The 17,341-nt window shown below is 36.8% G+C and overlaps 1 protein-coding gene across 1 annotated transcript; it reads left to right on the top strand.

The window, feature by feature from the left end:
* The first annotated feature begins 1,307 nt into the window (after positions 1-1,307).
* Positions 1,308-3,863, top strand: LOC141623973 (uncharacterized protein At4g28440-like). Its single transcript, XM_074440130.1, has 2 exons — positions 1,308-1,846; positions 3,330-3,863. The coding sequence occupies exons 1-2, from the start codon at positions 1,600-1,602 to the stop codon at positions 3,518-3,520; spliced, it is 438 nt and encodes a 145-aa protein (XP_074296231.1). The 5' UTR covers positions 1,308-1,599; the 3' UTR covers positions 3,521-3,863.
* Positions 3,864-17,341: the final 13,478 nt, after the last annotated feature.

Here is a 17,341-nt window from a genome sequence, read left to right on the forward strand (position 1 = left end):
ACCGAGAATTTCGGATCCGCTGAGCAAGGCAACAAGATCCGAACTCGGCTCCCAAGTGAAGAGAAAGAGAAAGGTAGGAAACCATAACCAGCTACCGCGCACAAATCCCCATACTTAGCACACTTTCGCCGAGCAAAGATCGGGCCGACAACCCGCCCAAGCACAAAATCCGCCAACCGGCCCCGAGTCAAAGGTGAAGAACTCCGTCACGCCGACGCACACATCACGCCCCGTCCCAAGAATAAAGCAATAAATCCGCAGGACGAAGAGAGCCACCATGCCCATCAACCAAACCGATATCAACCTCCTTCCCTGCAGAAATACCAGATCTATAGCAGATGTCGAAAAGAGTGTCCCGGACAAGGTTATGCAGATGTCGAAAAGAGTGTCCCGGATTATTATTATTATTATTATTATTATTATTATTATTATTATTATTATTATTATTATTATTATTATTATTATTATTATTATTATACTTTAAATACTCAGTCCAACACATCTTCCTGACTCGTCCATTACTTTATTATTAGTTACCATCTTATTTGCAATTATTAATATAAATGTCTTTTAATTAATTATTAAAATTACATAAATAATCCTTATAAATACTTATTAAATTACGGGGTATTACAGCTCCCCAGGGGTTTTGACCTAGACCATTTTGTACAAATGACAAATAAGATCTCGAGGGTATCCGAGAAACCCTCTCTGATGCCTAAGTTAGTAAGTGTAGGAAATAATCCTATCTGAGCACGTGAGGTTACTAAGATAGGATTCTCTTACTACATTATATATGAAAAGTTTTAGATGGTTATTTCATATTTTTGGTGGACTATTTATAAGTTTTGAACTGTACTTTACTTCCGTACTTGTGACAGCTAGTAGTATGACATTACTAAACGCTCAAAGGGTCCATACAACGTCTGGGAGTCCTCGTCTACTAAGGACAATAACCTCGGGGGAGGGGGATCGCTCGTCGTCGTCTGCTTATTTTGCCTAAAGGTTCTTTTGGCATGTTTCGAACTGGCAAACACTTTGGACTTCGTGGGTCTAGAGATAGTGTCGCATTAATAACTATTAAATAATACATTTAAAATAAAAATAGATAACTTTTCATCGAAAGTTTGGAATAAATGAAGTACTCCCTCTGGCTCGGTAAATACATTATTTTGTAAAGGGAAAATAAAGGAAAGGTAAATTATTGACCATGGAGTATAAAATTAATCCAAAACATTTAAAAATTGGATTGTGTTTGATGATTGGTTGGATGTAGTTAGGTGGGTGAGAGTGTTAGTTGAGCACTAGTTGTGTGTATGTAGGTATGTTCCAACTTCCAAAATCCCCTAAGTCTACTCTCTAAGAGTCTTCTCAAATCTCAACCCACCAGCAACACCAACCAACACGTCCATATGAATATGAATATGTTGTAACCAACCAAATTAGACGCTCCCACGACTCTTAACATTTCCACAAAATACATACAACAACAACAACTTCCATCCAATCAATCCCCTCTTGTGGTTCATTCTTCTCATCATTAGGGTTTCAATCTTACAAAATTCCCTCATTTCTCCCTAAATCACCATCATAATCATAATGGCGTCAAATCCAACAACAACAACAACAAAGAGAAAGCCAGTGTTTGTCAAAGTAGACCAACTTAAACCCGTAACATCAGGCCATACATTGGTTGTTAAAGTCCTTTCTTCTAATTCCGTCTTGCAAAAACCCAGATCTTCATCTTCTTCGTCTTTGTCTTCGAATGCTCGTTCTACCCGTATTGCTGACTGTCTGGTTGGTGATGAAACTGCCTCCATTCTCTTTACTGCTCGTAATCAACAAAGTATACTTCTTTCTTTCCCTTCTTATCAAATACCGACTACTTTGCGTTTAATTAATGATGAATTTAGATTAATATCACCTCTTTTAGGTTTCTTACATGATTCTTCTAAAATGCCATGTTTTCAATTTTATTTGGGTTGTTTGCATTTGTCTGGGTTATGATTACAACTCGTATTATGATTGTTAGATGACTTCGGATTGTATTATCCGAGGCGTTCGTTACGATGGGTTGATATGCAAATGGGGAAACGGTGTCGTCGAATATACAGTATCAGCATTTTTGGGTGTCATTGGATTATTTTCTTGTTCTTTGGATTTATTATTGTGGGTATTGCCTTCTGGTATGAATTTTTTTTGTGCTTTCAGTGAAATTATGGTAGATGGGATAAGATATTCAGTCACACAATCTCTTTATTGTTTGATTTGCTGTTGAATTGCGAGTATTTAATGCGTTTTATTTCTTCGTTTGGTGGTAATGATAAGTATTCTTTCAGTGAAGTTTTTTTTTTTTTGGTGTGAAGGCAGCCACAAGGGTTGTACCAAGGTTAACGGGGTTTGATTCCTGTTCAATTGTACCTACCGCCCCTCAGTGAATTTACCGAGCAACCTTTGTTGAGATACAACGCAAGTTGGTTATCTTAGTTGAATTGTGTGTCAGTGCAATGTATTGTTGAATGCTAATCCTCCATCATCCATGATAGTAATTTCTTCTTCCTGAATCCATCTATCATCTATATTGAGCATCCACCTTTTCTCTCTTCTCTTCTCTTTATTTTTCACCTATTAACTGGCTGGACTGAGAACATTGACCAAAATCGCATTTAGGTGGCAGAAATTCGGTACTCAAGGGAGGAAATAGCTATAAATTGTAGCAGCTCTATAGTACTTCTTGAAACACATTGTTACCTTTAATTAAAAGTGGCAGTGGATAGACCTTAAGAGTAGAATAACATGTCTAGTTGTTGGGTTTGCTAATGTTGCTCTATTTCCTGTCCACTTCTGTGTCTGTGTACTGGTCAGTTTTTACGAGTGCTTGCAAATGCCTCTTTCTTTTCTTTGTCTTCTTGGCTTTCTAGAACTGGAAATGTTTTACTGGTAGTTTTTTTTAGAAGAGAGACTTCTGTTGGATCCCGATTAAAGAGGAATTGATGGGTTACACTTCCGTCCCTGAGAATAGTAGAAGTCTGCTATTATATGTTCTATACTTGCTGGAAAAATAAATTGCTCTTTTAGGGTGTGTTTGAATTTGAATATAAAAATAGGAGGAAAGGCAGGGGATTTTGATCTCTTTTACCCTATTTACTGACTAACTAAACAAGGGATTTTGTATCCCTCCCTCTCCTTGCTTTCGCTTCAGTTCTCCTAGTCCAAACAAGCCTAATCCAAATCACTCCGACATGGGAAAGATTCAGAGGGAACTTGTATCCAAACGCAACATAGACATGACATGTTAATGCATTCTGATACCTTTTTGTTTTCCACAGTTGACCTCATGCAGCCAGGTGCTACAGTGATCCTACGCAATGCAAAGATTGACATGTTTAAGGGGTCTATGAGACTAGCCGTGGACAAATGGGGCCGTGTTGAGGTCACAGAGCCTGCTAGCTTTGAAGTGAAAGAGGATAATAATTTGTCGCTCGTTGAGTATGAATTGGTTAATGTGGTGGAAGAATGAGCGGAGAGTACCGTTGAAATATGTTCCAGAGGATGATGTCGTTTGCTCTTTGGCTTCTAAATCAAAAAAAAGAACTGTTATTTAATCCCTGCAACTTTTATGAGTTTTAATTGCAGATGGGCATTGAAAGGTTCATTGCTTTTGTGTATTCAATATTATTTATGAACTCCAAAGAACATATTAGTGGTCTTTGGTCTTGGGTGTACCTTCTGAAATTAGGTTTTATTCAAGGAAATGATGAAGGGAGGGTAATTAAGATTTGGCTGTGGTATAAGAGGTAATGTTGCCGGATTTGTGAGCATAATTGAGATTTATGAATCAATGGTTTTTTATGTTCCACATTTCTGATCTGTTGTTTGCATCTCCCTTCTATTATTTAAACTAGTACTCTTTTTGTCCCAATCATTGATCAAAGGCAAACAAATTATTGGGACGGAGGGAGTAATTAGTCTTCTTTATTTCATTGCATTGCTCATTTGACAGTATTCTTCACTAGAAAAAACGACAGATCCAAGAGAGTACAGCTCTAGGTGTATTAGTTTGCCGATACTTTTCACCTAGTTTTGCCAGTAGCGTTGTGTGGAGACTTTTTATAATTTTGCCGTCGTGTTCATGGAAACTAAATTTCATTTTCACATTCCGTGACATTTGCTTCTCGTTCATCTCAAAATTTGAGTGATTATTAAGATCTGTATATGGTACAAATCATTTATCCAATATATAGAGGCGGGATCTCGTGAGTTTGGTTCTTATGGTGAGTTGTGAGTTTGGAAATCTGGACCATTAGATATGGAGAAATACACGGCTAAGATTCAATCTAAAATAAACCCCACTAGATACAACTATACAAGTCTGTGTCAGACTGTCAGCATGTTGCTAAAAAAAACCGCTAATTATCGTGATCTTAAATCTGCAAGACGAAACCCAATATGAAGCATTCCCCAAAATTTGATAAACCCTAACTAATCATCATTTGTTATCATCATTATGAGCTTAAATTCGATATATGAAACCCGATTTTAAGCATTCCCCCTAAATTCATAAACCCTAACCCCTAATTTTGAACCTGAATTCTGATAGTACAGCTCCATTTTGATATTCGATTGCATTTTGTTACTAATTTGAGGTACGGATTCCATGATTTTTGTTACTAATTTGATTTTGCGCAGAATTAATTGACAATCGATAATGGGATTAATACCCAATCTCTAATTGTTGTATCAAGTACCAGATCTTCTGTATCTCACTTCAGTTTCGTTCCTCCTTCTTGACACCAGGCAAGTTAGCCTCATTCATTGTTTTTTTCTAGAAAGTAAATTAGAAAAAAAATTGCAGTAGTTGATGTTCATCTTATTACTCTGTGCAACCAAAATGGTTAATTACATTTGTGCCTCATTTTCACCGATACAAAACAAGATGCATGAACTAGTATCAAAGACTCGAATTAACAACTTATAAATTCTCTCAGATCTCGTTTTACTTATACCCAGATTTTGAAGAAAACATGTCATCTTCTACAAAAGACTCGTTTTTTCACAACCCGAATTTGAGTTCATGTGTGAAAGCAATAGAATTATGTGACATGGTGATGAAATCAAAGAGTAGGTAAGAGGAAGGAGATGATAAAAAAAATAAAAAGTTGAAATGTTGAAGATAGTTGACGGCTAAAAATGAGAGTGTGATTGAAATTTAGGTTAGATGTGTAGTATCAAATGCCTTACAATACTAATTACTTATAAAATGCTTGGGCTTGGATGGTGGGATGAGAGTTTGTTTTTGGGCTAATTTGTGTAACAGCCCATTGGTCCCATTCTATTATGCAGGACGACAACGTGTAAGAAAATAACAATTGACCCATTTTCGGATCAAATACGGATATCCGAAAATTTTAGAACTGATATCCGTATCCAATCCGATATCCGAAACTTTCGGATTGGATATCCGATTTTTCGGATCAGATACGGATCGGATATCGGATCAGTTCGGATAATCGGATTTTTTGCTCAGCCCTACTATCTACCAATATTTCATCTCTTTTCTTTCAATATTTACTGTATACAAATTGCTCAAGGAGGTCACAATAACACCGCAATAACAATAGAGTAACACCATAATAACAGTACAATAACACCAGAGTAACAACACAATAACACCCGAGTTACACGTGGAACAACAACTTGAATCACACAAAAAAAAGAGTAAAAAAAATCAAAGTGACACCGGAATAACATCACAATAACACCGGAATAACAATACCACCAGAATAACAGCACAATAACATGTGGTAAAAAAAAAAGTAAAAAAATTAAAGTAGTAAAAAAAATCATAAAATCAGAGTGACACCGGAATAACATCAGAATAACACCAGAATAACAATACCACCAGAATAACAGCACAATAACACGTGGTAAAAAAAGAGTAAAAAAATCAAAGTCGTAAAAAAAATCAAAGTGACACCGGAATAACGTCACAATAACACCAGAATAACAGCACAATAATATGCGATAAAAAAAGAGAGTAAAATAATCAAAGTAGTAAAAAAATCAAAGTGACACCGGAATAACATCACAATAAGAGCATAATAATAGTAGAATAACAGCACAATAACATGCGGTAAAAAAAAAAAGAAAAAAAAAAATCAAAGTCGTAAAAAAATCAAAGTGGCAGCAGAATAACAGCGCAATAACACGTGGTAAAAAAAAGGAAAAAAATCAAAGTCGTAAAAAAAATCAAAGTGACAGCAGAATAACATCACAATAATAGCGGAATAACAATAACAGCACAATAACATTTGGTAAAAAAAAAAAGAGAAAAAAAAAATCAAAGTCGTAAAAAAAATCAAAGTAAAAAAAAAAAACAATAACAGCATAATAACACGAGGTAAAAAAATAAGAGTAAAAAAAATTTCAAGTGAAAAAAAATCTGGTACAAAAAGAAAAGGAAAAAAAGGTAACATAATGAGAAAATTAGAGAAAAACATAAGAGAAAAAAATCAAAGTTGTAAAAAAAAAAGCATAATAACACGAGGTAAAAAGAAAATGAGATAAAAAAATTTAAAGTAAAAAAAAAGAGTAGCACTAGAAAAAAGAGAAAAAAAGTAAATGACAGTGATTTTATATGACAGATAAGATTAGATCTTGACCATTCATCTCTAATATAATCTAATGGCTGAGATTTCCAAGCACAAACTCACAACTCACCATAAGAAACCAAACTCACAAGAACCTAACTCTATATATATATATATATATATATATATATATATATATATATAGAGAGAGAGAGAGAGAGAGAGAGAGAGAGAGAGAGAGAAGGGTTCTTATAAGGTATTCATACCTTATAAGGCCCTAAGTCTTTATAAGAGCCCTTGGATGAAGGGATTGAAGGGATGAGATGAGAGAGAGAGGCGTGTGTTTTGAGAAAGCAAAAAAAAAAAAGAAAATGTTGATTGTGTGAGAGGACCACTTCCATTGTTTATGTATCGCCACCATATCAAATCCGCGGACATTATGAATAAACAAAGCCTCCTATATCATTTTGCATGCTTCCCTCCTCTTTTCACCATTCAAAACCTCTCAACAAGCAAAAACTCATAAAAATCCCCTTAAAAACGATCCTAAATCGTAAAATACAATATAAATCATCAAAAAAAATAAGAGAAATATCAGCGCTAATGGAAAACTATGTCGTTGATCGTCGATAAAAAAATTGTTATAAGATAAAGTACGTTATTGTTCATCCGTTAAAAAAATTGTCATTCTTCATCGAGAAACAAGCGGGAAATGACATTCGAGTGTTTGTGAAGTGGATCATATGCAGATTGAAGTTGCGTCGAAGGTGAGTTGTTTACTTTCTTATTTGTGTCTAGGTTATTATTGTTAATCTTGTTGTACTTTCATGGTGTTCATCAAGATTGTTCTTTCATTTTGGTAGCTTGTTGTTGATGGCAAAAAATGATCGAAATTGTTTGACTTGATCAAGTAGGAATTATAACTCCGGTCGTTTTTGAAAAACTCGACCCAAATATGTATAACTTCAATAATACAAGTATTATAACTCCGACGTTTGTAGTAAAACTCTTTGAATATTTCCTCTGACTTGTGTAACGGGGTAATTGAAAACCTAAATTGTGCGTAAAAATCTTACTAAAGAACCAATTTTGATATAGTTATTCATGTTATAGCTGAAGTTATAAATTCATTAAGTGAAGATGGGTGTACATGATATGCCTGGAGTTATACATGATGTAGCTAGAGTTATACATCGTGTGACTAGAGTTATGCAGACTGTTTATAGAGTTTTACATTATATGCTAAGAGTTTTACATTGTATAGCTAGAGTTATACATCGTATGACTAGAGTTATACGTTTTGTACCTAGAGTTTTACATCGTATATGACTACAGTTATACAGACTGTGCCTAGATTATACATCAAATGCACGAGTTATACATCTTTGTCTCTAGAGTTGTACATTGTATTATTAGAGTTATTCAGACTGTGTATGGAGTTGTACATTGTATGATAAGAGATACATTGTATGATAAGAGTTATACATTGTATAGCTAGAGTTATACATTGTATGACTAGAGTTATACATTGTATGATAAGAGTTATACATTGTATAGCTAGAGTTATACATTGTATGACTAGAGTTATATGTTGTGTACGTAGAGTTATACAGACTGTGCCTAGATTATACATTAAATGCACAGAGTTATACATGCTGTCTCTAGAGTTGTACATTGTATGATTAGAGTTATACATGCTGTCTCTAGAGTTGTACATTGTATGATTAGAGTTATACATTAAAAGCATAGAGTTATACATCTTTGTTTCTAGACTTATACTTGATTGTTGTGTTCTTTGCTTGTATTTTTCTCCGTCATGGTTTTTTTCGTAATTAATAGTCGCTTAGTTTTTCCGAGTTTATTACCAAAACAAATTAAATAAAATAAAACAAATAAAATAAAACAAATTACCAAAACATTTAACATAGATGAACTTAATTAATAGATATATAGATACATAAACCTAATGCATTGCTAAAAAAACAGTTCTTAGATGTTCATATAGGGATGCAGTCTCTTCTATGATATTCATCCTCTCCTCCTTTGCTATTTGGAGGTTTCGTTCCGCAGATGCAATATCTTCTAACAAACCGCAGATTCACGCTGCTCCGACAAGCCATTTTCTTTGGCGTCCTTGAGTGCGATCCGAGCATCCTTAAGGAATTCCCTGTACTTCCTCTCGATTTCCCTCAAGCGGCTTATGAAACTTTTGTTGTACTCGGTCATAATGCATGTTAAACGAATGGTATCATTCATTCTTGAAGGAAGATTGGAGTTTATTAGGTTTTAAGAATTTAGGTTTTTGAGTTTAGGGTGGAGATAGGGATATAATGGACTGGTTATTGAGGCAGTGGAATGAATTTATAATTAGTAATGTGTCCTTTGAGTGGTTTTTTAATTAATATGTTTGGTGGTTGATGCTTAAATTAATACGAATTTTGTTTAGGAAGTTGTGCCATATCCCTGCTTCAAATCTTATAACCCTTCGCATTCCGGATATTTGTCGTTTAATTAAATGTATACTCTTAGAATGTAAAGTATGCATAGAGTTATGCATTATATACCTAGAGTTATACATTATATGGACAGAGTTATACATTGTGTAGAATGAGTTATACATAAAAAGGACTAGAGTTATACATCAGATGCCAAGAGTTATACATTGTATGTCTAGAGTTACACAGATTGTGACTAGAGTTTTACATCTTTTGACTACAATTATAAATACTGTGACTAGAGTTATACATCAGATGCCAAGGGTTATACATTGTATGTCTAGAGTTATACAGATTGTGACTAGAGTTTTACATCTTTTGACTACAATTATAAATACTGTGACTAGAGTTATACATTAAATGACTAGAGTTATACATTGACTAGAATTATAAATACTGTGACTAGAGTTATACATCAGATGCCAAGAGTTATACATTGTATGTCTAGAGTTATACAGATTGTGACTAGAGTTATACATCGGATGCCAAGAGTTATACATTGTATGTCAGAGTTATACTGATTGTGACTAGAGTTATACATTGATGACTAGAGTTATACATTATCCGCCTAAAGTTTTACATTCGTGCCCGCAGTTCTACAAAGTGTGACTAGAATTATAAATATCGTGACTAGAGTTATACATCAAATGCCAATAGTTCTACAAAGTGTGACTAGAGTTATACATCGATGCCGAGTTATACATTGTATGTCTAGAGTTATACAAATTGTGACTAGAGTTTTACATCTTTTAACTAGAATTATAAATACTGTGACTAGAGTTATACATTAAATGACTAGAGTTATACATTGAATGACTAGGGTTATACAGAGTTTGACTAGAGTTGTACATTGTATGACTAGAGTTTTACATTGAATGACTAGGGTTATACGGAGTTTGTCTAGAGTTATACATTGAATGGTAAGAGTTATACATTATATACCCAAAGTTATACACTCGTGCCTGAGTTATACTGAATGTGCATAGAGTTATACAAAGATATGCATAGAGTTATGTATTTCTTAATCATTTCATGGATGTTTGATTCGCTTTCGGTGGTCGTAAGGCAAATGGGAAGCCGAGTATTGTAAGCATTTGGCGTGGAGTTTACACCTTGTGTAGGGCAACAATTTTTTGAAATCGACGAGGCAATGACATTCTATAAAGTTTATGCATTGGCGTCCGGGTTTGATGTTCGGAAGTACTCGACGAAAAAATGGCGCGACGGTGAAGTAAAGACAAAGTTCTTTGGTTTGCAACAGAGAGGGATTCACATATGTCCCAAAAGGAGAGGCGGTAATTAAAAAAAATGAGACCGGGATTAGGGAAGAAGAAATGCAATGGGGAAAAAGAAGCGCAAACCGGAAGAAATATACGATCAAGAGGGTAGGGTGTAAAGCACATGTCAGGCTATTTATGAAGAATGGAGTACTAGTAATTGACCGATTCCACATGGGGCATAATCACGAGCTTGTATCAGTGAGGATCGTCGATTTCAAAAGATGTCGCGGAACATAGAAGATTTTCACAAGTACTTGATAATGTACAACTCAAGGGTTAGTTTACTATTAAACAAACATCCACTAATTGAATGGCAAACTTCTAAAGTTATTCACCGAGATGATAGAGTTATGTAACCTAAGAGTTAAAAATAATAAGTAGGTGCACAATAAATCAACGGAGTTATGCATATGTTTGATGGAGTTATAAGAATAGCTGAAAGGGTTATAGTTGAGGAAATCTTGGTTATTAATAAGCACTGATAAGGATTTGTTGTCCCCCATTGAGGATAGGAGCAACTAGGACGTACAACATGTGTAAGGAGTTCGTAAACGGGTTCGAGAACATTGGTGCATCCTTAATTGATTTTAAGAACTTCCACCGAGATGTGAAGTGCTTCATCCATAAACGGGACGGTCAATTGTTCATTGACCGGTTCAAGAATATGGCACGAGAATAGGCGGGGTTTTATTTTGATTATGAAGTTGACAAGGATAACAGCCTTTGGTGCGCAATATGGGCGACAAAACCGCTAGGAGGAACTACTCCGTATTTGGAGATGCAGTGTCGTACGACCCAACATACTCAACAAACAAATACGATATGATTTTCACGCCATTCATCGGCATAGATCACCATAAGCGATCAGTAACATTCGTAGGGGCGTTGATTGCCCATGAAGACCATGAATACTTCCCAAAGTGGGTTTTCAACGGGTTTTTGAATGCTATGGGAGGAAAGGAACCAAGTACATTATCACGATCGGATCCGGGCATTATTAAGGCCGTACCCCTTGCCTTCAAGACCGCACGCCACCGATTTTGCATGTGGCATATAATGAACAAGGTGCCATCAAAGGTCGGGGTGACAAGGGAGGATTATAAGGAGTTCGTTCAGAAATTGAACAACATTATATGGGACGACAACATAGAAGCAGGCGACTTTGACGCTAGGTGGGCGAGAAATAATGGGACGCGCATGGTCTTGTGAACAATGAGTGGTTTACAGAGGCGTTCGATAAAAGGAGACAATGGGTGATGGCACATTGCAGGGACTTGAACATGGGTGGTGTAATGAGAACAACCAGAGATCGAGAGCAAATAATAGTTTTTTTAAGAAGTTCGAGCGAAAGTCGCAATGCGTTAGTGGAGTTTTGGATGCGTTTTGAAAGCGCTATGGACCATCGCATACGCGAAGAGACTTGACCATGAAAACCGACACTCAACACCGCACGGCACGCATTTACCCATGGAGGAATATGCGGCAAATGTTTATACCCGTGAGGTTTTCAAGGAATTCCAACTAGAGGTCATTTGCTCAATCGATACATGTAAGACCGGGGCTATCTTTGAAGTAGATGGGGTTGAAGTGATCGCCGTAAAGGATTCAATCGACAGAAAAGTTTCAACGTAGAGTACAACCAGGTAACAACATTTTGGCATCAACTTTATGTGGTAGTTGACTAAAGTTGGTAGATATTGCGCCAAAGTTACATTGTCTGAAGATAGAAGTTATACAATTGTTCAGTGAACTAAAGTTTTTCGAATGTATAATTTTTTCGATAATATGCATAACTCTACTTCCAGAATGTATAACTCTTGTTGCCATATGTTTAACTGTTGTTGCCATTAGGAGTTATTCAATTTTTCATCGAATCGTTGTCATTTGCAAGTATGACTCGGTTATATATTGAATAACTTTAGCTTTCGAATGTATAACTCTACTTCCGAATAACATTAGAAATTCAATTTTTAATCGAACTGCATGACTATTTGTAGTATAACTCGATTAGGGTTTGAATAATCGTAGCTTTGATCGTATAACTCTTGTTGCCATATGTATAACTCTACGTGATAATGTTTAACTGTTATTATATGTATAAGACTACTGACGGCATGATTTAATTGGATTACAGGGACACAGACTACACAGTGCAGCTGTATGATGTTTGAAAGAATGGGATTTTGTGCGACATATAGTATGGATTTTGTCGGCTAACGGCATGAAGACAATTCCAGGTGATTACGTTTCTACAAGATGGAGAAAGGATGCATTGCAATTGATTATCGAGAATGTGATGGTGAACAAATGGAAACAAATAGTAGCTGATGCAAAAGAAGTTGCGATGGTGAAGTTGTGGTCAGAAGTTCATGCAACCATTGGTTTACTTCGTGGCACGAGTGAGACTGAAGTTGTGAACTTAAGCTCGTTAATTAGAGAGTTCAAGGAGAAACTTTTACCGTACAAGAAGGATTTAACAAAGCAGCAGGAATTTGAGCGAATCCTTGGTTGCCCCAAAGTGACGAGGTAACAATACTTCCACCAAAACAATCGAAAAACAAAGGCGGCGGTAAAAGAATGGTGTCAGCTAAGGCTAAAGCCATTGCCTTGGCTTCTAAGCCAAAGCGCATGTGTAATAATCAGTAAACAAATGGCACACCACGATAAACGGAATCGCCCTAACCCATTCTTCCGAGCATCCACCGTCTTCACCAAAGATCTCAAGCAGAAGAAGAAGAAGAAGAAGAAGAAGAGAAGAAGAAGAAGAAGAAGAAGAAGAAGAAGAAGAAGAAGACGAAGACGACGAAGAAGAAGAATAGAGAAACTTAACATCTTTGTAGTAGTAGGGAGTAGAAAAATACCCCGTCTCAACAAATTATTTACAATCTTTTTTTCCTTAAAAGGTAAAAATCGGTGAGACGGAAGGGGTCGTTAATAGCTAGCTTTTGTCTATTTTGAAGGGGGTTGCACCTTCCGGTTTGTATAACTTCAAAAGAATGAATATGGTCTGTGAAGTTTCAAGCTAATGTTGTATAACTCTTTTACATTATTTTGACGACTTACATTCATGGCAACATATCCGATATTGAAAAGTGGCTTTAAGAATGAATTATAATTTCAGTGGCTTTAAGTACAACTCTTACCCATATATGGATAAATGTACTTCACAGAGTGTATAACTCTTGTTCACATATTGTATAACTGTTGTTATTTTTTGTAAAACTCATAATCGTCTAATAACAATTGCCTTTTACATAATCTGCAGTCATATGTTGTATAACTCACGGTACACGTTTGTATAATGTTGATGTTTTTTCTATAACTCTTAGTCGTTCGATAAATTTTGCCTTTTTTTTTTTTTTCACAAATCAGTCATGTGATGTATAAGTCCTGTACATAATTTATATAACTTTACTTCACAGAGTGTATAACTCTAATACTTATTTGCGAAACTTGGATTTTAATTATCATCGACCAAGATGATATAGTAACAATCTATGACAAAAAGTTGTCTAAGTTGTCAAGGAGTTTCATGACAACATACTAGAGTTGCAAAAAAAGAGGATACATAATCAAAAGGAAATAAATTCTATCTTTTAGCAGGTTTTTTTGGTCCTCTCCGCTACCGTTTCCGTCCTGGCTTCTAATTGCTTGGCGATCTGTAATTTATCGCCGATGAAACCATTGACCTTGTCCGAATCGCTTCCTGACGATGATGTTCATGTCGGCTAGAGAAGCGTCGCCGCCAATCGGATCACCAAATAGCGACGGTTCACCTTCCTCTCGAGATCAACGTGATCAAACCTTTCCCCCTCGTACATTAACATGTGCATCATGGCGAACAAGCCAGACTCGGTGTCATTTATAGTTTGATGATGCCAGGCAAACGGGATCTGACGAATCGAACGCCGGTATGTCTTTCCTCCGTTCTTCTCTTTGACCCTCGACTCCACGTAGTCGCTCGCGAGGCTCTTTGCGGCAGAGGCAAGAACGCAAAAAGTGAGATTGTAAAAGCGGTGACCCCACTTTTTAGTTGTTGAACATAATTACAATTTAATTCCACTTACAACAATGTGACCAGCTTTGCATATCTCCGATTGCCGCGGACTTGAATAGTACTTACATCCGGAAGATCAATCGTCCTAGAATTAAAGTTGATACACACACATGCATAATGGGCTTCAATCTTAATGGGTACGAAGATTAAATCACCTTGAAGTGAAATCATCCCCATGATCGGTTCGAATACGCCCCACGTATTGTACAACCTGTCGGTGTCCGGTGTTTGTTGGACGGGGGTCTCGCACAAGGTTCAAGATTATTTCTGTTCAAGTAGCAAGATATGTGTGAGGATACCAGTGGAGTTATAGGGGTTGTGCATTGGAGTTGCACAGTACCTCTTATAGCATAATGAAGAATGTCCGAGTTCATATCGGTTGTTAATAACTCCTCAAAACAAAATGTTTAACTCCGGTAAGGTGAATGTATAACTTTAGACTTAATTTCCCTTTGTGAAAGTTTTAAAGAGGGTATGTGCAACTCTTATAACATATTAAAGGGATTGATTAGGACAATACCATATGACGGATACCGAAGAAAGACGAACGAAAAAGCCCGCAATCCTCCGCGCTCCAATCGATTAAGCAACAAGGACCAACACTCAATCACTTTTTCATCCATTGGCGTCTCGGGGAGCATAGACAACATTTTCAACCTATTAATTGTTCCGTGTCGTCCATAACTCACAAGTGGTTCACCGTAGTTCGCATGAAGGAGTTAATCGAGCTATAACGTATACTAAATGGGAAGGTAATCGCTATTAAAATGATCGCATAACTTCACCGGTGAAACGATAATCTAGCGAGTTTAGGAATGTGTAACCCCATTAACGATATTTATAACTTCAGTGATGAAACATATAACTCCATGTATCACTCTAGGTATAACTCCAGGCCTCTAATGTATAACTCCAAAGTATATATTGTACAACTCGACCATATCTTTGTAAAACTCTACTCAAAATACGGTAGAATTCCCAAGTATGGAAATGTGACTATATTAATAAAACTTAATATGATAAAAAATAGGATTTTAGAAACTTACTCATTTGGAAATTTGTAGTCATCAAGAAAAACGTAGTCAACCACTTGTTTGCGATACACCGGGATGTCCCTAGTTAATGCCTTGTTCATCTTCATCATCTTGGCGACCACGGTAAGGTCGGCGTCTAGTTCGCCGACATATTTGGTGCAACCAAGGCCGTCGCCCTTACCCCGGGAGCGGCTATTAACAAGTGAGAGGGCCCGACCGGACGGCGTCCGCCCAGGGCTACTTTGGAAGGTGGAGTCCGGAAGGTTGAACTGACCTTAGAGCAAGGTCGTTTAGCGTAACCATTCTCACCGGCGTTTCCTGCAACTCTCTTCCTTCCACTTGTGTTGGTGACCTATGTTTATCACGCACCTCCTCCAATTCACGGTCTTTAAGCTCCTTAAAAGCCGATACCCGGATAACACATCTTCCCCTGTCCACGTTAATGTCACCGAGGACAAGGGTTGCAGCAATTTCCGCTCGCATGAGGTCATTGCTTTCCTCGGTCCCTAGGGTGCAGTCGAATGGCTCTCCATGACAAAGAACATATGAACCATGACGTACAGACCACGTCATTGGCAGTATGTCCCGCTCCCCGCCAGATTGAATTTAATGTTGACAAAAGGGAACCCTTCAACTCTCTTGCCTTTGTCGAGCCCTTTGTAGGCCATATACTTTCCCATTGCATCGGCCTGGCGGAAGTTAGGCAAGGCGTTTAAAAGCGGATTACCAATTAAGAAAACAAATGGAGATAATAATTAATCTAGTCACCAGTTTGATAGGACTTACGAGAATACGCGCAATCCCTCCGCATTTGTAATTTCAGAAGATCGTCCTCGTAAGAACGATTATCAAGATACTCGATCGCTCCGACAGAAATTTATACAAATGCAAGAGTAATGATCTTCATCACCAAGCTTACGGGACGAAAACCTACACACATGCACCAAAAATCTAAGAGTTATAAAACATAATAAGCAGATTAGAGGCATACATATTGTGCGTAGTTGGAATTATACTTTCTATTGCTAGAGTTATACATTATATGAGTAGAGTTGCACAATCAATTGCTAGAGTTACACAAAGATATATTGTTGCGATTGTACATTATGTGCGATAAGCATTTGCCTGGAGTTATACATTATATCGTATATGCTTACAGTTGTACTTTATGTGCATAGAGTTATACATTCTATGGCAAGAGTTATACATTATATGTCCAGAGTTATGGAGTGAAGTTAGCCACTCATCGAAACTCTAAGCGTATATCGTATAGCTCTACACAAAATAATGTATAACTTCAGCCCCGCAACGAATAACTCTAGTCATTCTCAAAGCTAGAGTTATATAATGTATAACTCTTGCAATAGAATGTATAACTCTAGCCATAAAATATATAATCGTAAGCATATACAAGATGTAGTGTATAATTCGTGTATTACTCTAGGTATAACTCAGTGCCTAACTCCAAAGCATATATTGTACAACTCTAAGCATATCTTTGTTAAACTCTACGGAAATAATGTATCATTCAAAGTATGTAAATGTCTCTATATTGATATCTCGAGCTCACCATATCGGAGTCCAGTTGGAATGGACTAGGACACGACTCTTGCCACATGTCCCACGCGTAACAAAAGCCTTGAGTAATGATCAACAACCAAGTTTTTCTTCCGCCTTGCCAAATTTCAATTGCTAGGGCCTATAAAAATGATAGACGGGGTTGGCGCTTGTATCACAAGGTACGACAGGTTGTCACAAAATAACTTATGGAGTTCGAGCACACTTACAGAGTGACTTAGGCCAAAGAAACAGCGCGAACTTGAAACAGCTGCGGTGTTCGCGTGCGTAAGCTGATTGAGTAGCACGACGGACCAAGAATCGATGA

The sequence above is a fragment of the Silene latifolia genome, chromosome X (genome assembly GCF_048544455.1).
Source record: "Silene latifolia isolate original U9 population chromosome X, ASM4854445v1, whole genome shotgun sequence".
NCBI lineage: Eukaryota > Viridiplantae > Streptophyta > Magnoliopsida > Caryophyllales > Caryophyllaceae > Silene > Silene latifolia.